This window comes from Entelurus aequoreus, linkage group LG27, assembly GCF_033978785.1.
Source record: "Entelurus aequoreus isolate RoL-2023_Sb linkage group LG27, RoL_Eaeq_v1.1, whole genome shotgun sequence".
Classification (NCBI taxonomy): domain Eukaryota; kingdom Metazoa; phylum Chordata; class Actinopteri; order Syngnathiformes; family Syngnathidae; genus Entelurus; species Entelurus aequoreus.
This window is the reverse complement of record NC_084757.1, coordinates 4,708,052-4,730,057: the sequence shown is the minus strand read 5'-3', so window position 1 is coordinate 4,730,057 and position 22,006 is coordinate 4,708,052. Positions and strand designations below refer to the sequence as shown.

Genomic DNA, 22,006 nt, shown 5'->3' with positions numbered 1-22,006 from the left:
GCCAGATGAGGTGGTTCGGGCATCTGGTCAGGATGCCACCCGAACGCCTCCCTAGGGAGGTGTTTAGGGCACGTCCGACCGGTAGGAGGCCACAGGGAAGACCCAGGACACGTTGGGAAGACTATGTCTCCCGGCTGGCCTGGGAACGCCTCGGGATCCCCTGGGAGGAGCTGGAAGAAGTGGCTGGGGAGAGGGATGTCTGGGCTTCAATGCTTAGGCTGCTGCCCCCGCAACCCCACCTCGGATAAGCGGAACAAGATGGATGGATGGATGGCATCAGTGAAATATCAAACTATATATCAGAGGTGATCAAATGAGCTACAACATCTAGCATGCTAACAGTACCATATTAACAATAACATGTATACAGTTAGCATGAGTGAAATACCAAACTATATGACAGAGGTGAGACCTGTTAAATTAAATAAAAAGCTAGCATGCTAAAATGCTAGCTACAACATGCGAATAGATTACTCTGAAGTGTGTACCTGGAAAAAATGATTCTTGGGGGTAATGATTCGATTCAGAACTGATTCTCGATTCAAAATCAATACTTTTTTAATAACATTGGGTGCCAGTTCTATGATGAACTACATTCCTCAATCAAATTAGATAAACAGCTCTGATTAATGTTTGTATTCATTCAAAGAAAACTGGTTCTGTTTGATACAATTCTAGCCAAACATTTAATAAAGTCAAATACAAATAAGACAACAAGAGAAGTATCAGACACTTTTCTTTTCTAAAGTCAATATTTACAGCAGATATAGATCATCTACATCTACTATAGGATTTATCTGACTGTCTAAACAGGACAGGAAAAAAAAATAAAAATAAAATATATATATATATATTTATTAGGGCTGCAACAACTAATCGATTAAATCGATTAAAATCGTTTGTAAAAATAGTTGCCGATTAATTTAGTCATCGATTCGTTGGATCTATGCTATGCGCATGCGCAGAGGCTTTTTTAATTTTTTTTTTTTTAAAATAAACCTTTATTTATAAACTGCAACATGTACAAACAGCTGAGAAACAATAATCAAAATAAGTATGGTGCCAGTATGCTGGGTTTCTTCAATAAAATACTGGAAAGGACAGAAATGTAGTTTGTCTCTTTTATCCGATTATTAATCGAAGTAATAATCGACAGATTAATCGATTATCAAATTAATCATTAGTTGCAGCCCTAATATATATATATATATATATATATATATATATATATATATATATATATATATATATATATATATATATATATATATATATATATATATATATATATATATATATATATTCTAAGAATCATTACAAGTAGGAATTCATTCGAAAATCCATTTTTTGACAAACCTAATGCTAACTTTAGCATACAAGTACCAAAATATGACTGTGGTTTAAACCTACAAAATGAGCTAAAACAAGCTAGCATACTAACCTTAACATGCTAACAGGTGTCATCCGTCAGGTAACAAGATATTTGACGGTGATGTGCATACAGTAGCTGCAAAGTTGGCAAAAACAACCTAGCATGGTAATACAAAAATGCTAATGATTGTTTAGCAAATGGCCCCCGGGCCGCACTTTGGACGGCCTTGAATGAGCTGCAGCAGACTGGATTGTTCAGCAACATTAGGCGCCATGCTGAGTGAGGGCAAAAACAGTTGTGTTGTACCTCAGGGGTCCTTCTTAGGTCCACTTCTGTTCTCTTGAAAGGACGTCTCCAGTGTTTCATCTTCTATTAAACCCCGTTTTTGTTGTTGTTTTCTTTAGACTCCAACAGTCCAAACCATCCAGGCTTGAGTCCGCTCCTGCTCCTCCTCCAGGTAGATATTCCACGCAGGATCTAAACAGGAAGTAGAAGCTGTAGATGTAAACCTGTCCAAATCACCAAGCCTGTGCACAATTATGCATTAAGAATGTCTCCAAACTTCAAATTCAATCATTTAAATTAGAGATAATATCGGACTGCTGATATTATCGGCCGATAAATGCTTTATAATATAATATCGGATATTATCGGTATCGGTTTCAAAAAGTAACATTTATGATGGACGTAGGGAGAAGTACAGAGCGCCAATAAATCTTAAAGGCACTGCCTTTGCGTGCTGGCCCAGTCACATAATATCTACGGCTTTTCACACACACAAGTGAATGCAAGGCATACTTGGTCAACAGCCATACAGGTCACACTGAGGGTGACCGTATAAACAACTTTAACACTGTTACAAATATGCGCCACACTGTGAACCCACACCAAACAAGAATGACAAACACATTTCGGGAGAACATCCGCACCGTGACACAACAGAACAAATACCCAGAACCCCTTGCTGCACTAACTCTTCCGGGACGCTACAATATACACCCCCCCCGCTACCCCCACCCCACCTCAACCTCCTCATGCTCTCTCAGGGAGAGCATGTCCCAAATTCCAAGCTGCTGTTTTGAGGCATGTTAAAACAAATAATGCACTTTGTGACTTCAATAATAAATATGGCAGTGCCATGTTGGCATTTTTTTTTTTTTACATAACTTGAGTTGATTTATTTTGGAAAACCTTGTTACATTGTTTAATGCATCGAGCGGGGCATCACAACAAAATTAGGCATAATAATGTGTTCATTCCACCACTGTATATATCGGTATCGCTTGATATCGAAATCGGTAATTAAGAGTTGGACAATATCGGAATATCGGCAAAAAAGCCATTATCGGACATCTTTAATTAAAGGAGAATTATGACTTGAACTAGGATTTACATTCCAATTCATCATTTTGGAGTATTGCAGAATCATGCTTCACATTACTTACTATTACTTCTACGATCATTACTTTTAACTTTTAAAATGATGGAAAATAATAGTGCAGTGGAACCTCCATTTACAAACCTGTCTATTTTTAAATTTTTTTTAAATTTATTTATTATTTCTTTATCTTGCAATTTTACTTTTTATTCGCACCCTTTTACCATATTTCTTTTGCACTATCTTGTATAGTTCATTCATTGTTTATGTTTTTTGTTTGTTTTTGTTTTGCTCTACGCTTTTCAACCTGTAAAGCACTTTGGTGAAATTTAAAAGTAGTTGTAAACGTGCTACATAAATAAAGTTGCCTTGCTTAATTGTAAACTTTTCGATTTACAAACTTTTTTTAGACGGAGCCCAACACGCCTCCGTGTGCGAACCGTGTCTGTCTTTGAACGCCTCGTTCATTCATTTGGTGTCACGCCAGCAGTCAAAAAGCAGGGCGCGGTATTTTAGTGAGGAGGCGGAGCCCCCCACTCCCCTTGTTGCACATTACAGTTGCTCACTACTCAGCGTGTGGGCCTTTTTCCCCTGTGTTTGTGTGTCTTTTGACAAATTGTGTCCATTTTGCAAACTCAATATGAGTCCCACAAACTCAACAGGACCAGCGTGGACAGGAGGAGGGAATCGGTGGGGAGTTTAAAAAAAACTAAACACTTTTTGTGAGGATTGCACATAATAGTGGTGCGTTCAAAGACACTTGATAAAAGTTACAAACAGAGGTGTCACTAATCTTTGACCTTGAAGCATTCACACACCTAAAAATATAACATCTATTTGTGGCAGCACAGGAGAAAGTCATGTGTCAATTTTGCATCTTATTGCACATAATAGTGGTGCTTTCAAGGACCCTTGATTAAAGTTACAAACAGAGGTGTCACTAGTCTTTGACTTTGAACCATTCACAAACTTAAAAACATAACATGTATTTGTGGCAGCACAGGAGAAAGTCACGTGTCAATTTTGCATCTTATTGCACATAATAGTGGTGCGTTCAAGGACACTTGATTAAAGTTACAAACAGAGGTGTCACTAGTCTTTGACCTTGTAGAATTCACACACGTAAAATTCTAACATTTATTTGTGGAAACACAGGAAAAAGTCACGTGTCAATTTTGCATCTTATTGCACATAATAGTGGTGCGTTCAAGGTCCTTTGATTAAAGTTACAAACAGAGGTGTCACTAGTCTTTGACCTTGAAGCATTCACACACGTAAAAATATAACATCTATTTGTGGCAGCACAGGAAAAAGTCACGTGTCAATTTTGCATCTTATTGCACATAAATATGGTGCGTTCAAGGACCCTTGATTAAAGTTACAAACAGGTGTCACTAATCTTTGACTTTGAAGCATTCACAAACTTAAAAATATAACATGTATTTGTGGCAGCACAGGAGAAAGTCACGTGTCCATTTTGCATCTTATTGCACATAATAGTGGTGCGTTCAAGGACCCTTGATTAAAGTTACAAACAAAGGTGTCACTTTTTGCGAGGAGTACATTAATGACGCCCACAAGTATGGTAGAATTGACAAACGGCATGATTTCATTGTGATGAGACTGGATTAAAAAAATAAAATAAAAAAGATGCCTTATTTTACAGCGAAGGAAAAGATTATCTCTCGTTCAGAACCCGACCCCCCACCCCTCTCTGACTCTTCAGCTCCTTGTGGATGTTAATACTTTTTAAAATGTTTATTATTGACGCAATGTGGTTGTTAAAGTTCAGGATATTTGTGATTTCTGATCATTTGTGAGGGCACCAAAGGGACTTCTGTTGGCAGAGCAGCGCATACGCAGGACAGTTCAGGTTGCCGTTGTTGTTGTTGTTGAGGCTTGTTATTAAAGTGATAGTTATTCATCACCCCTTTGTTTACTATACAGTACTGTACAATACTTTATGTTGTGTTAAAAGTAGGGATGTCCGATAATGGCTTTTTGCCGATATTCCGATATTGTCCAACTCTTTAATTACCGATACCGATATCAACCGATACCGATATCAACCGATATATGCAGTCGTGGAATTAACACATTATTATGCCTAATTTGGACAACCAGGTATGGTGAAGATAAGGTACTTTTTAAAAATAATAATAAAATAAGATAACTAAATTAAAAACATTTTCTTGAATAAAAAAGAAAGTACAACAATATAAAAACAGTTACATAGAAACTAGTAATGAATGAAAATGAGTAAAATTAACTGTTAAAGGTTAGTACTATTAGTGGAGCAGCAGCAGGCACAATCATGTGTGCTTACGGACTGTATCCCTTGCAGACTGTATTGATATATATTGATATATAATGTAGGAACCAGAATATTGATAACAGAAAGAAATGGGGGAGGGAGGTTTTTTGGGTTGGTGCACTAATTGTAAGTGTATCTTGTGTTTTTTATGTTGATTTAATTAAAAAAAAAAACAACAAAAAAAACGATACAGATAAAAAAAAAACGATACCGATAATTTCCGATATTACATTTTAACGCATTTATCGGCAGGCCGATATTATCGGACATCCCTAGTTAAAAGTGTACAAACCTTCACTAAAATATGGACTTTTGTCCAGGCTGGAACCAATTATTCATGTTCACATTGTTTCTTATAGAGAATTTTGCTTCACTATGCAAACCTTTCGATTTACGAAACCCGTTCAAGAACCAGTAGTTGGTGAATCAAGGTTCCACTGTATTAGTGTTTGTATTTTGAGTATTTTTTAAAAACCTTTTTGCAAATCCTTTCACTGCAAAAAGGAGCTGACAAAATATAAGATGAAAGTACTAAAACTAGTGAAATAATCTGTCCATGGAACCAGTTCATTTGACTTGATAACACACTTCTGTATCGAGAGTTTAAGATAGAGATACGTATTTTATTCTGAAATTCTTAAATTAAGCATCCATGGGATGTTTAAACTAGATTTCCTATGTTAGTTTTTGAATAGGTTTCTTCTCTCCAAACTTTTTACATTTTTAAACTACCATAGACAAATTATAATGATTACTGCTAAATGATGACTGAAAATACGTCAATAACTCTTAAAACTAGCGACATTTCTAGAAATAACATGTTCAATCTTGGCAAGTGGCATGTTGTAACTCTTGGCTAAAGTATATTTCTCAGTTCATTTCATTCCAATTCAACATCCTGTCGGGTTGAGCCAATGAAATCTAAATTCCAATTCTTCAATGAACTTTGAATTAAAATTCAGAATTTTGCACAAGCCTGCAAGTCCCCATGCGAGCTGTTTGTTGACATATTTCCTGCTCCGCCGCAGTCATGTGACCAGAAGTGCTTTGCTAGTCAGTCAGGTGCTGCTCACTTCAACAATTAGCTGTGCTTCTAACTGATTTGTATGCACTTTGGTCACACGCCGTGTGCACCTGTGCCTTTTTGCTTTTTTTTTCTCACGCCATTTTATCACCGCTTGCATGCCAGTGCTCCTGGGGGCGGGCCTGGGGGAATAATGTGGCCCATTTCTTGGGGGAGCAGGTCATTTGCTCCTTGACTAATCATCAAAGCATTTACACTAAAAAACACTTTAGCTTGCAGGCAACCTGTACTCATTTAAGGTGTGTGTGTGTGTGTGTGTGTTCTTGTATTTCTAGCCTTCTTGAGACATGAAGAAGGAAAAGTATCTTCCATATGAGGAGGCGCGAACAAGTGATGACATAAATCAATAACATTGCATCTAATAGACAATGTCTCATTTGTGGTGACATCTATCAAAATGAGGGTGCTCCCAAAAAGGAGGGATTTTTATCATTGACTGTGTGTCGCTTTTAAAAGTGCTCCCCCTCTGGTCAACATATGAAATAACAAGTGTGTGTAAGAAATTGAAATATGCCCCCTTTGGCCAAAATTAATTTAAAAAAATAAAGTAAATATGTAGATAGAGACATAATGTAATAACGAAGTAAATAATGAAGATTAAAAACCAATTACAAACAAAACATTTAATAAATAATACAAATAACTAAAATCAGTCTTTTTCTCACAATGTGTCGAATTTTTTCATATAAAATTGGTAACAATTTCTCATATTATTTCTGTTTCTGTAATATTGCAATATTTTCTCGTAAAATTATAACTTTTTTATGCAAAAATTATAACTTTTTTATGTAAAACGATTACTTTTTAACGCAAAATGGTAAGATTTGTCATATAAAATTCTGACTTTTAGCGCAATATTGCCAATTTTTTGGGTCGTTTTTGCAAAATAGTGAAATTCTTTGAGTAAATCAATGACTCTTGTCATCATTTTGCGAAGCAAAATTCAGATTATTATTATATTGCCTACATTTTGAAGTTTTCTTATAAAATTGTGACTTTTGCCGAGTAAAATTAGGACTCTTTTCATAAAATTGCCAAAATTTTAAGCTTTTGTCCTAAAATTGCGACTGTTATTGAGTAAAATTCCAACTTTTATCAAATTATTGCACAAATGTTCATTTTTTCTTGTATAATTTTGACTTGCGTTGAGTAAAATGACGACTTTTATTATAATGCTGCCAAAATTCTAAGATTTTCTTGTGAAATTGTGACTTTTTTCTTGATAAATTCCAACTCATTTTTCACAACAAGTTTTTTTATATTTGCATAGTATGTATATATTATTAATGTTGTAAATACACATCTTCATATATCTAGAAAGGCTGGTCCTAAAGAGGGAGGCATTTTTCTCAGGTCTCAAGAAGGTAACAAATTCAAGAATGTGTGTGTGTGTTCTTGTATTTCTAGCCTTCTTGAGACATGAAGGAAAAGTATCTTCCATATGAGGAGGTGTGAACAAGTGATGACATAAATCAATAACATTGCATCTAATAGACAATGTCTCATTTGTGGTGACATCTATCAAAATGAGGGTGCTCCCAAAAAGGAGGGATTTTTCACATTGACTGTGTCGCTTTTAAAAGTACTCCCTCTCTGGTCAACATATGAAATAACAAGTGTGTGTAAGAAGCTGAAATGCGCCCCCTTTGGCCAAAATTAATTTAAAAATAAATAAATATGTATATATTTATACAAGCTCATCTAAGATGGACTGATACAAAGTGGAAAAGTGTGCTGTGGTCTGACGAGTCCACATTTCAAATTGTTTTTGGAAACTGTGGACGTCGTGTCCTGCGGACCAAAGAGGAAAAGAACCATCCGGACTGTTCTAGGGTGAAAGTGTAAAAGGCAGCATGTGTGATGGTATGGGGGTGTATTAGTGGCCAAGACATGGGTAACTTACACATCTGTGAAGGCACCATTAATGCTGAAAGGTACATACAGGTTTTGGAGCAACATATGTTGCCATCCAAGCAACGTGATCATGGACGCCCCTGCTTATTTCAGCAAGACAATGCCAAGCCAGGTGTTACAACAGCGTGGCGTCATAGTAAAAGAGTGCGGGTACTAGACTGGCCTGCCTGTAGTCCAGACATTGAAAATATGAAGGCTAAAATATGAGAAGGGAGACTGTTGAACAACTTAAGCTGTACATCAAGCAAGAATGGGAAAGAATTCCACTTCAAAAATGTGTCTCCTCAGTTCCCAAACCTTTACTGAGTGTTGTTAAAAGGAAAGGCCATGTAACACACTGGTAAAAATGCCTTTTTTGCAATGTGTTGCTGCCATTAAATTCTAAGTTCATGATTATTTGCCAAAAATAACAAAGTTTCTCAGTGTGAACATGAAATATCTTGTCTTTGCAGTCTATTCAATTGAATATAAGTTGAAAAGGATTTGTTGTATTCTCTTTTTATTTACCATTTACACAACGTGACAACTTCACCGCTTTTGGGGTTTGTACTCTACTAAATAATACAACAATGTATATTCAATATTATTTATAAAACATTGTTTATATTTGTAAAAGTCAGTTTCTTCCTGAGGCAGTAACATCTTACACAAAGTACTAATAAAAACTCCCAATAAAGACCAAGTACTTTCTGCGGTTAAGTAGAAGAAGCCACATGTTTAGCCCTCTGAACCCAAAGGTACCTTTTTAGACATTTGATGTTGGTCTACAGCAGGTCCGTCTCCTTCAGACCCGCCTCAGCCAAGCAGACCCGGACCCGCTTCCTGTCTAGTCATACGGAGGACAGCACCTCCCCCGAGACCTCCCGCTCGCGGCCCCGCTCCGCCTCCATGGCGGCGAAGAGCGGCTCCTGAGCCGTGACCGAGTCCTGCCGCTGTTTGGAGCCCGTGAACGCCGTCTTGCCGAAGCCGTCCGAGTAACGTTTCTTGGCTTCCGGGTCCGGACAGAAGAGGTACTCGTACAGGGCCGCCGCCACGCTCCCTCCTAGGGCCGGGCCCACCCAGTACACCTGGATGAACACAACAGGTGAATACTCTGATAAGGAACAACCACTAATGAGACTTCTTTGGAAGGAATACGTTACCCAGTGGTTCTCCCAGGACCATGTGACCACGGCCGGGCCCAGGGAGCGAGCAGGATTCATGCTAGCGCCCGTGTACGGAATCTGAGGACGGAATACACGCTCACTCCTCACCCTCGACCCACAACTATGTCAAATAACATCACAAACATCCTTTCTGTGTTCATTGAAGTCGCTAAACAAGGCCACGCAGAACTAAGCTACGTCATAACATATCCTATACAGGTGTGACTCTGTATAGGATGACATTGCTGGTTTTACCAGCAGAGGAGCATGTTCGGCAGCGCGCACACACAGAGTACTTACAAGCCGACACAGTGTGTAGACAGAAAAGGGAGAATGGACGCATTTTGGTGTAAAAAGTCAAGATAAAGGTGAAGTTATAACACTGAAACACCCTCAGCCAGTGTTCTAGCTACTTTAAATCACTAATCCTGGTCTCCTGTTTTGAATGAAATCATGGGTAGAAAGAACAATGTCTGTACACCTTTTGTGGAATCAAATGGGTTGGTACTCACTAAGCCATGTGACATTGCCAATCATTTTAATAACTATTATGTTGACAAGGTATCTCAATTAAGGCATGGTATGCATATATCCAATAACAACAAATCAGCTGACCTCATTAGGAATATTATAATGGATAATAAGAACTGTGAATTCAATTTTCATCAGGTTGAAGTCAGTGAGGTTGAGAGGTTACTACACTCTCTTCCTGACAACAAAGTAGCTGGTGTAGACAACCTGGATAGTAAATTACTGAAAATGACTGCTGGTATCATATCAGTGCCTGTTTGTCATATTTTTAATAAATGTTTACAAGTGGGCCTGTGTCCAAAGATATGGAAGGTGGCTAAGGTTACTCCTCTACATAAGGATACCAAATTGGCTTTCAATGAGGGCAATTCTAGACCAATAAGCATCCTACCTGGGTTATGTAAAATACTGGAGAAATGTGTGTATGCACAAATTCAAGCTTACTTTCAATCAAATGGGCTAGCAACTGATTCTCAACATGCATATAGAACGGGCCACTCTACGTCCACGGCTCTTATACAAATGACGGACGATTGGCTTAATGCTATAGATAATTCTATGTTGGTTGGAGCTGTGCTGTTAGATTTTAGTGCTGCATTTGACATGATTGACCACTCTCTTTTAATTGAGAAACTTAAATGTTATGGTTTTAATACTTCAAGTTTAATGTGGATACAGAGTTATTTGTCCTCAAGATCACAACAGGTGTATCTTAATGGCAGCTTGTCTAATAGCAGAAGTTTGGATTGTGGTGTTCCACAGGGAAGTTGCCTAGGAACTTTACTTTTTTCTATATTCACCAATGATTTACCTTGGGCTACCGGGCGTGCAAGATTGGTTCTTTATGCTGATGATGCAACCTTATATCATGCTGCACCATCATGCAGTGTACTTAATGTAGTATTGAGTGAGGAACTAAAAGCTGTGCATGACTGGACAGTATGTAACACACTTGTCCTTAACACCTCAAAAACAAAAAGTATTATATTGGGGACTAGGCAAGGGTTATCTTGTGACCCAAAGTTGGATTTGAGGCTAGGTATTTCAACAGTTCAACAGGTCAGAAGTGCCAAGCTCCTTGGAGTGATGCTGGACTGCACTCTATCCTGGTCAAATCATATCAGTGATATAGTTACAAAGATGGGAAGGGCTGTTGGTATTTCCAGGAAATGTGCTGGTTTTGCTGATCCACCTCTTCTTTGTCAAATTGTTAAGAGTTTAGTCTTGTGTCATATTGACTATTGTTCTACAGTCTGGGCGTCTGCTGCAAGTGGTGAGATCAGTAAGCTCCAGATTGTCCAGAATAGGGCAGCAAGGCTGGTTCTTGGTTGTTCACTAAGAACCAATGTGAACCAAATGCATGCTTCTCTTTCCTGGCTAACAGTGCAGAACAGGTTGTTGGCTAATACTCTTATATTGTTCAAATCAGTAACCGGTAGTAAAACTCCTGCTTTTCTCATGGCCCAAATAGTTCACAGTAGCACTATACATAATCACAATACCAGGGCATCCAGTGAGGGGCATTTTGTACTCCCTCGTCCCAGGAAGAATGCTTTGCGGAAATCTTTTATTTATAGATCTTTATCGCTCTGGAATAACCTGCCTCGAATTCTCACCAGCATTGAAAGTAAACAGGTTTTTAAAAAGAGAGTAATATTTTATCTGAGTTTTTAAATTAGTTTGCTCATTGATGATTTGTTTGTTATATTTATATGGTAATTATTATTCTGTGACTGTAAATTGTTTGCTTGTTTTTTTATTGATGCTTTTATTTTTTTTTTCTGTATTGTGTAGTTATAATTATATGATTTTACTTGTAATTGTATTGAATTGTGGACCCCAGGAAGACTAGTGGGTTGTTGAGGCAACCAGCTAATGGGGATCCTTAATAAAAATCAAATCAAATCCATGGCAACAAATAAAGTACATTTCTTACATGTAGCATTATCACTGGAGGACGAGGAGTAGCTAAACATGCTTCACTGCACAGTGTAGGAGGATACAATAGCTCATCTGCGTCAGAATGTAAACAAACGCCATGGGTGGATCTACACCTGACATCCACTGTAATGATACCAAGTACAGGCACGTATTGAGTCGATAATAATTAATTTTCTACCACTTGTCCTTTATAATGTGTAATAGGTAGATAAATGACAATATGTTACTGCATACATCAGCAGAGAAGAATAAGTGATTATTACATTTTAACAGAAGTGTAGATAGAACATGTTCAAACAGAAAATAAGCAGATATTAACAGTAAATGAACAACTGGATTAATAACAATTTTTTACAGTTTGTCCCTCATAATGTGTACAAAATAATAGGTGTATAAATGACACAATATGTTACTGCAGACTAATTAGGAGTCTTTGTTTGTTTACTTACTACTAAAAGACAAGTTGAGCACATTTGAGCTGCTTGATATTTCTAAATGATCACTAAACTTTGAGGAGGTCATCACAGAAGTGAACAACTTTCACATACTCTCAATAACCCATTCTATTGATTATATGTCCATTAAATTAATGTAATATGTACACTCAGTGGCGTAGTGGTTAGAGCAGGGGTCGGCAACCCAAAATGTTGAAAGAGCCATATTGGAGCAAAAATACAAAAACAAATCTGTCTGGAGCCGCAACAAATTAAAAGCCCTGTTACATACAGATAGTGTGTCATGAGATATAAATTGAATTAAGAGGACTTAAAGGAAACTAAATGAGCTCAAATATAGCTACAAATGAGGCATAATGATGCAATATGTACACATAGCTAGCCTAAATAGCATGTTAGCATCGATTAGCTTGCAGTCATCCAGTGACCAAATATGTCTGGTTAGCACTCCACACAAGTCAATAACATCAACAAAACTCACCTTTGTGCACTCATGCACAACGTTAAGATTGGTGGACAAAATGAGACAGAAAAAGAAGTGGCATAAAACACTCCTAGAAAGTCGGAGAAAGTTAAACATGTAAACAAACTATATGGTGAGTTCAAGGACCGCCAAAATTAGTAGGACAAAACGGCGCTCGCCAAATACTCGAATCAGTGAAGCATGTTTAATATAAACAGTGTGCTTTATAACAATTAGGGAAGTTTGTGTCATGTTTGTCCTCCTACAGAAACCATATTAACACACAAAAAATGTTTTTTCCCCTCATCTTTTTCCATTTTTCATACATTTTTTAAAAAAAGCTCCAGAGAGCCGCTAGGGCGGCGCTAAAGAGCCGCATGCGGCCCTAGAGCCGCGGGTTGCCGACCCCCGGGTTAGAGTGTCCGCCCTGAAATGGGTAGGTTGTGAGTTCAAACCCCGGCCGAGTCATACCAAAGACTATAAAAATGGGAGCCATTACCTCCCTGCTTGGCACTCAGCATCAAGGCTTGGAATTGGGAGTTAAATCACCAAAAAATGATTCCCGGGCGCGGCCACCGCTGCTGCTCACTGCTCCCCTCACCTCCCAGGGGGTGATCCAGGGTGATGGGTCAAATGCAGAGAATAATTTCGCCACACCTAGTGTGTGTGTGACTATCATTGGTACATTAATGAACCTTACAGCGAACAGGTGGCCGACACACACCGACAGGCCGATGGCCAACGCCGCCGAGCCCTTCAGGTCGCTGCGCTTGTGGTCGCAAGTGGCGAAGACGGTGAAGATGAGCTGGAAGCTGATGAAGATCTCCACCACCAGCGCGTTCCCCACCGACACCTTCTTGTTCACCTGTGGAAGAAAATAAAAAAACCAGGCGTGACGGCGAAAGCTTCCTTGGCGGAGGGTCATGAAGAAGATCTTACCGCCGTGACGCCCAGGGCCCCCGTCACTGAAGCCGGCGTGACCCCGTAGAGGACGGCGGCCCCCGCCGTGGCGCCCAGGCACTGCGCCAGCACGTAGAACACGGCCTTGGCCACGCTCAGCTTGCGGGTCACCACCATGGCGGCCGTGACCGCCGGGTTGATGTGAGCGCCGCTGATGTGTCCGAAGCACTGGACCATGGTGCCGATGGTCAGGCCGAAGCACAGCGAGATGTGCGCCAAGTCGGGCGCCGCTTCGCCGGGCCCCCAGTTGACCGTGGAGCCGAGGCCCAGCAGCACGAAGAGGAGCGTGGCCGAGAACTCGGCGCCGACGCAACGCCAGAACTCCTGAGTCCAGATGCCCTTGAAGGCGGTCATGGCGTCGGCGATGACCGTGTGGCGGCGGCGGGGGAAACAGCACCTCCTGTAGCGGGAACACCGAGACTGGAAAAGGTTCTGTCTGCTGGTTCTGCTCAGCAAACACACACATTCTTGTATTTGCTACCTTCTTGAGAGCTGAGAAAAATGCCTCCCTCTTTAGGACCAGCCTTTCTAGATATATAAAGATGTGTATTTACAACATTAATAATATATACATACTATGCACATATTAAAAAGCTTGTTGTGAAAAATGAGTTGGAATTTCACAAGAAAAACTTAGAATTTTGGCATTTTTATAAAAAGTTGTAATTTTACTCAACGCAAGTCAAAATGTTACAAAAAAAACGGAACATTTGTGCAATATTATGATAAAAGTTGGAATTTTACTCAACAGTCGCAATTTTACAAGAAAAGCTTAACATTTTGGCAATTTAATGAAAAGAGTCGTCATTTTACTCGACAAAAGTCACCATTTTATAAGAAAACTTTAAAAATGTTGGCAATATTATAATAATAATCGGAATTTTACTCTGCAAAATTATGACAAAGTCATAATTTTACTCAAAAAATTTCACTATTTTACAAGGACAACAAAAAAATGGGCAATATTGTGATAAGTCAGAATTTTATATGACAAATGTCCCCATTTTGTATTAAAAAGTAATAATTTTACATAAAAAAGTAATAATTTTAAGAGAAAATATTGCAATATTACAATAACAGAAAGAATGTGAGAAATTGTTCCCGATTTTAAATGAAAAAAGTCGACACATTGTGAGAAAAAGACTGCTTTTAGGTAATTTTTAATTTTTTTTGTAATTCTTTATTAATTTTCATTATTTACTTCAAGTTAATACAGTATGTCTCTATATACATATTTATTTTATTTATATTTTTGGGCCAAAGTGGGCGCATTTCAATTTCTTACACACACTTGTTATTTCATATGTTGACCAGAGGGGGAGCACTTTTAAAAGCGACACACAGTCAATGATAAAAATCCCTCCTTTTTGGGAGAACCCTCATTTTGATAGATGTCACCACAAATGAGACATTGTCTATTAGATGCAATGTTATTGATTTATGTCATCACTTGTTCACACCTCCTCATAAGGAAGATACTTTTCCTTCTTCATGTCTCAAGAAGGCTAGAAATACAACACACCCACACACACACACACACACACACACACACACACACACACACACACACACACACACACACACACACACACACACACACACACACACACACACACACACACACACACACACACACACACACACACACACACACATACATTCTTGTATTTGTTACCTTCTTGAGACCTGAGAAAAATGCCTCCCTCTTTAGGACCAGCCTTTCTAGATATATAAAGATGTGTATTTACAACATTAATAATATATACATACTATGCACATATTAAAAAGCTTGTTGTGAGAAATGAGTTGGAAAACTTAGAATTTTGGCATTTTTATAAAAAGTCATCATTTTACTCAACGCAAGTCAAAATTTTACAAGAAAAAGTGAACATTTGTGCAATATTATGATAAAAGTTGGAATTTTACTCAATAACAGTCGCAATTTTACAAGAAAAGCTTAACATTTTGGCAATTTTATGAAAAGAGTCGTCATTTTACTCCACAAAAGTCACCATTTTATAAGAAAACTTTAAAATGTTGGCAATATTATAACAATGATCGGAATTTTACTCGGCAAAATTATGACAAAGTCATAATTTTACTCAAAAAATGTCACTATTTTACAAGGACAACAAAAAAATGGGCAATATTGTGATAAAAGTCAGAATTTTATATGACAAATGTCACCATTTTGCATTAAAAAGTAATAATTTTACATAAAAACGTAATAATTTTGAGAGAAAATATTGCAATATTACAGAAACAGAAAGAATGTGAGAAATTGTTCCCAATTTTAAATGAAAAAAGTCGACACATTGTGAGAAAAAGACTGCTTTTAGGTAATTTTTAATTTTTTTTGTAATTCTTTATTAATTTTCATTATTTACTTCAAGTTAATACAGTATGTCTCTATATACATATTTATTTTATTTATATTTTTGGGCCAAAGTGGGCGCATTTCAATTTCTTACACACACTTGTTATTTCATATGTTGACCAGAGGGGGAGCACTTTTAAAAGCGACAATGATAAAAATCCCTCATTTTGATAGATGTCACCACAAATGAGACATTGTCTATTAGATGCAATGTTATTGATTTATGTCATCACTTGTTCACACCTCCTCATATGGAAGATACTTTTCCTTCTTCATGTCTCAAGAAGGCTAGAAATACAACACACACACACACACACACACACACACACACACACACACACACACACACACACACACACACACACACACACACACACACACACACACACACACACACACACACACACACACACACATACATTCTTGTATTTGTTACCTTCTTGAGACCTGAGAAAAATGCCTCCCTCTTTAGGACCAGCCTTTCTAGATATATAAAGATGTGTATTTACAACATTAATAATATATACATACTATGCACATATTAAAAAGCTTGTTGTGAAAAACGAGTTGGAATTTCACAAGAAAAAGGTCACAATTTCACAAGAAAAACTTGGAATTTTGGCATTTTTATAAAAAGTCGTAATTTTTCTCAACGCAAGTCAAAATGTTACAAGACAAATAGAAAATTTATGCAATATTATGATAAAAGTTGGAATTTTACTCAATAACAGTCGCGATTTTACAAGAAAAGCTTAACATTTTGGCAATTTAATGAAAAGAGTCGTCATTTTACTTGACAAAAGTCACCATTTTATAAGAAAACTTTAAAAATGTTGGCAATATTATAATAACAATCAGAATTTTACTCAGCAAAATGATGACAAAAGTCATAATTTTACTCAAAAAATGGACAACAAACAAATTGGCAATGTTGTGATAAGTCAGAATTTTATGACAAATGTCACCATTTTGCATTAAAAAGTAATAATTGAACATAAAAAAAGTAAAAATTTTACAAGAAAATATTGCAATATTACAGAAACAGAAAGAATATGAGAAATTGTTCCCAATTATATAAAAAAAAGTCGACACATTGTGAGAAAAAGACTGCTTTTAGTTATTTATTTTTTTACATTTATTTTGCGTTTGTAGTTGGTTTTTAATCTTCATTATTTACTTCGTTATTACAGTATGTCTCTATATACATATTTATTTTATTTTAATTTTTTGGCCAAAGGGGGCGCATTTCAATTTCTTACACACACTTGTTTTTTGATATGTTGACCAGAGGGGGAGCACTTTTAAAAGCGACACACAGTCAATGTGAAAAAATATGGAAGATACTTTTCCTTCTTCATGTCTCAAAAAGGGTAGAAATACAAGAACACACACACACACACACACACACACACACACACACACACACACACACACACACACACACACACACACACACACACACACACACACACACACACACACACACACACACACACACACACACACACACACACACACACACACACACACACACAATGTTCAGAGTAGAACATAGTTGGCTCTTTGTCCCGGTGAAGTCCACCAGAACCGGAACTGGTTATTGGCAGCACAAACACAATGAAGGCATCACAACATCTTCAGTAATCACGATAATTGTTCATGTCACACAAAGTGGGTCGTGGGAGTTTATCTATGGAGATTCTTTTTGTACAGTAATTTGTTATCTATTATGATTTTTTTTAAAATTATGAATTATTATGATCACTCATCACTAATTAACCTTTTTGGTATCAGTTTATTACTTTTGTGATGTTTTAGTATATATGTAGCATAATAATTTTGTAAAACATGTATGATACATTAGAAAAATACTATAAACATGTTTTTTTTTCTAAAGAAAGGTCACAATAATTTGCAGCATATAGCAATAAAAGACAATCATTGCGTACATATATTGTCAAAAGTAAAATGTAAGCAATACATGAACATAAATAATGCATTAAAAAAGTAATTATTGCAAAACTACTAGAATTACTACAATTTTAATTTTAAAAAATGTTAACATGTAACAGTTATTAAATTGAAATTATTAAATTATAATAACCTGAATTTTAATTTGTTTTTACATTATAAATATATGACAATTTGAAGGATTAAAAAAACTCCCCCACTAATATATGCATTTTTGCATCATCAATAATAATTTGGGGTTTAATTAACCTTATTTCATATCAGTTTATTACTGTTGTTATTGTGCTGTATGAAAATAAAAAACTCACTAAAGTTTTGTAATTAATGCATTGATCATTTTAAAGAAATGATGTTAATTTACAGAGAAATGGCCTCCGCATACAGAAAATAAGACAATTATTGTGTATAAATAATTACACAGGGAATACCCGAAAGTTAAATCTAATTAATCAATTATTAAATGAAAATAAATAATGCATGAAATAAGTAATTATTGTAAAACAACAATTTTAATTTTAATTAAAAAAAAAAGGTAAACATGTAACAAAAAATGTATCAAAATGATTACATTTAATAAAGTTTGTTACATACAGTATATATATATATATATATATATATATATATATATATATATATATATATATATATATGAACAATTTAAAATATTTTTTAATACATATATATTTTGCATACGTGTCCAAACATTAAGGACACCCTGTATGATAAAAAATAATGTAGGAAAATACCTTTGAGTTAATCCATTAATTCCACAAGCTTAAATATCCATAAAAATCACATGAAAACATTAAAAAAAGAGAAACCGCACGAATGAAAAAGTGACTATAACTATTCCGTAAAGTTATATCACGTACATTTATGTTTCTGCACGCACTCACCTGATGTGCTCCACACCCTGGCCACTCTCACTCATGACTCCACAGCCCGAGACCACCCTGCACTTTTATAGGAGGATGGGATGGGATGGGATGGGATGGCCAACTTATTTAGGACTGCAGTAGATCATCCCAAGCCAAACCAAACATCCTGGAAAAAAAAAATCCCACAAAAACATCACGAATGAAACCAGTTGGGAAACCTGTGATGAAAACCATAGAACAGGAAATGGAACTTACTGTGACATAGAACAAGTCTGGCTGCTCAGTCAAATATAAGCCATACTATTTATAATGATAAAGCCTTCATTAAATAATCAGTACACATACAAGGCCACTTGGTGGCAGCATCCCCTTGTACACAACTTCCTCCTCACTTCTGTTTCTCAGCTAACACTTGTGTTTACTCTCCATTAATGCATGGATTATTTGTTACGATGGCCACAGTTTGACTCTGGAACAGATTATTTCTTATTACAGGATGTCGTTTGGAAATAGTTTGCGTTGGAATGACAACAATTTGGAGGTCACGTGTCAACAGCAGCGTTGTAGCAGTTGGACAATGATTGTGCTTGTTCATAGTTGTAGTAATGAAAGCGTCCAGCAGGGGGCAGCGAAGCTCTGCTCCTAACTATGTGTGTGTGTGTTGCTTCTAAAAGTGAGCAGAGGTCATAACAGTGACTTCATTTGAAAAAAAAAACATTATTTCCTCCTCTAATCAATCAGATGCAGACAGTGATTGTGACATGTGTGTGTGTGTGTGTGTGTGTGTTACCCTGCATGGCGACTCGTGCATGAGGACGTTTAAGATCTCCCTCCTCTTCACGGTGGCATCGTCACATGACCGCAAGCCCCCACATAGCCAATTAGCCCGGCACACCTGAGAAGAAAGGACAAAGTTATACGCAAACAAATTAGTCGACAGGAATAAGACAACTCGGAGTACACATGACATGTCAACAGGTGAACTCACGTCATTAGAAACCATCAGTTCCAGGGTCAAACTGCGGCCAAGAGTGCAGTAGAGCAGTCCCGGTGGTACCAAAATGTGTTTTGATACTTTTCTAAATAAAGGGGACCACAAAAAAATGTCATTATTGTCTTTATTTGAACAAAAAATGTTACATATGTTTATTATTGTCATTTAGTCCTTAAATAAAATAGTGAACATACTAGACAACTTGTCTTTTAGTAGTAAGTAAACAAACAAAGACTCCTAATTAGTCTGCAGTAACATATTGTGTCATTTATACACCTATTATTTGGTACACATTATGAGGGACAAACTGTAAAAAAAAGATTATTAATCTACTTGTTCATTTACTGTTAATATCTGCTTATTTTCTGTTTTAACATGTTCTATCTACACTTCTGTTCAAATGTAATAATCACTTATTCTTCTCTTCTTTGATACTTGACATTAGTTTTGGATGATACCACACATTTAGGTATGGATCCGATACCAAGTAGTTACAGGATCATACATTGGTCATATTCAAAGTCCTCATGTGTCCAGGGACGTATTTACTGACTTTATAAACATAATATAAATTTAAAAATAAAGAAAAAAGATTTTGTGACGATTAAAAATATTGATTTTATCATAATAGTATCGACTAGATACGCTCTTGTACTTGGTATCATTACAGTGGATGTCAGGTGTAGATCCACCCATGGCATTTGTTTACATTGTGACGCCGGTGAGCTATTGTATCCTCCTACGGCGTATAGTGAAGCATGTTAAGCTATTCCTCATCCTCCAGTGATAATGATACTTGTAAGAAAATCACTTTATTCGTCGCCATTTAAGCGAGGATTAGTGATTTAGAAGTAGCTAAAACACTGTGGATGGACATTAGCCGCTAAGTAGCTAGCCATGTCTTAAAGCAGCTCTTCCTGAGGGTGTTTCAGTGTTGTAACTTCACCTTTATCTTGACTTTTTACACCAAAATGCGTCCATTCTCCCTTTTCTGTCTACACACTGTGTCTGCTTGTAAGTACTCTGTGTGTGCGCGCTGCCGAACATGCTCCTCTGCTCGTAAAACCAGCAATGTCACCACGTGACGTCATGCCCGGGAACCGGTACTTTTCAAAAAGAGTATAGTACCGTTTTTGATTCATTAGTACCGCGATACTATACTAGTACCGGTATATGGTACAACTCTAGTGTGCAGGCAGCGCACCTTGCAGAAGTACCAGCCACAAATTTTAATGTTGTCAGGAAGTCCTGGAAAGATGGATTTTGTGGGTCGGTAGATTTTTTGGAGAAAAGTTAACAAAGCAAAGTTGACTACTTTTCCAGTGTTAGGAGAATATTTTCTAACCTGGGGCCAGAGTGAACTGTACATGGGTCCTGCAAGAAGAGGTACCAGGAACAAGCTGAAAGGAGAGTGGATAGACGTGTGCCCAAAATGTACACCAAGGTAACTTTCGGGTTCGATCTCTCCCAAGGAGAGATGGTCATGTCTCCAGCGCTGGTATCACTAGTTCGTACTTACTCCTTTTTTTGTAGAATAAATGGTGAATCATCAGTTCTAGTCACTTCTCATTATTCAGGCAGCCAAAGAATAAACTCATTTGGGAGGAGCATTTCCTGCGACACCACTAGGAAGTATCTAAACTAACACTTTTTTTCTTCTTCCAATAAATAGTTGTGTTTAAAATAACTCTGGAACAGAAGGTTGCAGAGGAATGAAATGAAGTTCCACCCACACAGTGTGAGTCCTCCAATCATACCATCTGGAAGTACTCAAATGCTCATTTCCCACCACAGGAACTTTTCTAATCTGCTCATTTTAAAGAAAATACTGAGATTGAAAAAAAAAAAAAAGGAGTTTGATAAAAAGGCCAGAAGAGATCCAGGTTAGGGAGCAGGAACTGGTTTTGTCTCTGTTAAGGGGCGGGTGGGAGAACCTCAAATATACACCACCAAAACAATTAAACAAAATGTCCAAAGGAAGTTTTTGTGTCCAAAATGATCACGGTTATCATTATTATTGTGGTTTTGGATTGATTGATTGAAACTTTTATTAGTAGATTGCACAGTATAGTACATATTCCGTACAATTGACCACTAAATGGTAACACCCCAATAAGTTTTTCAACTTGTTTAAGTCGGTTAATCAATTCATGGTATTGTTGAAAGTGCTCAAAAAGTAATGAATACACTAAACAAAGTTGTATTTTGTAATAACTCAAATAAATAGAT

General features: G+C 37.0%; 1 protein-coding gene across 1 annotated transcript; it reads right to left on the bottom strand.

Annotated features, from left to right (window-relative positions):
* Positions 1-1,287: 1,287 nt before the first annotated feature.
* Positions 1,288-19,859, bottom strand: LOC133644282 (aquaporin-4-like). Its single transcript, XM_062038653.1, has 8 exons — positions 19,772-19,859; positions 19,574-19,678; positions 18,802-18,949; positions 13,537-13,957; positions 13,298-13,462; positions 9,205-9,285; positions 8,804-9,129; positions 1,288-1,849 (listed from the first exon to the last, which is right to left on the bottom strand). Exons 3-7 carry the CDS (start codon positions 18,834-18,836, stop codon positions 8,893-8,895), a joined length of 939 nt encoding a protein of 312 aa, XP_061894637.1. The 5' UTR covers positions 18,837-18,949; positions 19,574-19,678; positions 19,772-19,859; the 3' UTR covers positions 1,288-1,849; positions 8,804-8,892.
* Positions 19,860-22,006: the final 2,147 nt, after the last annotated feature.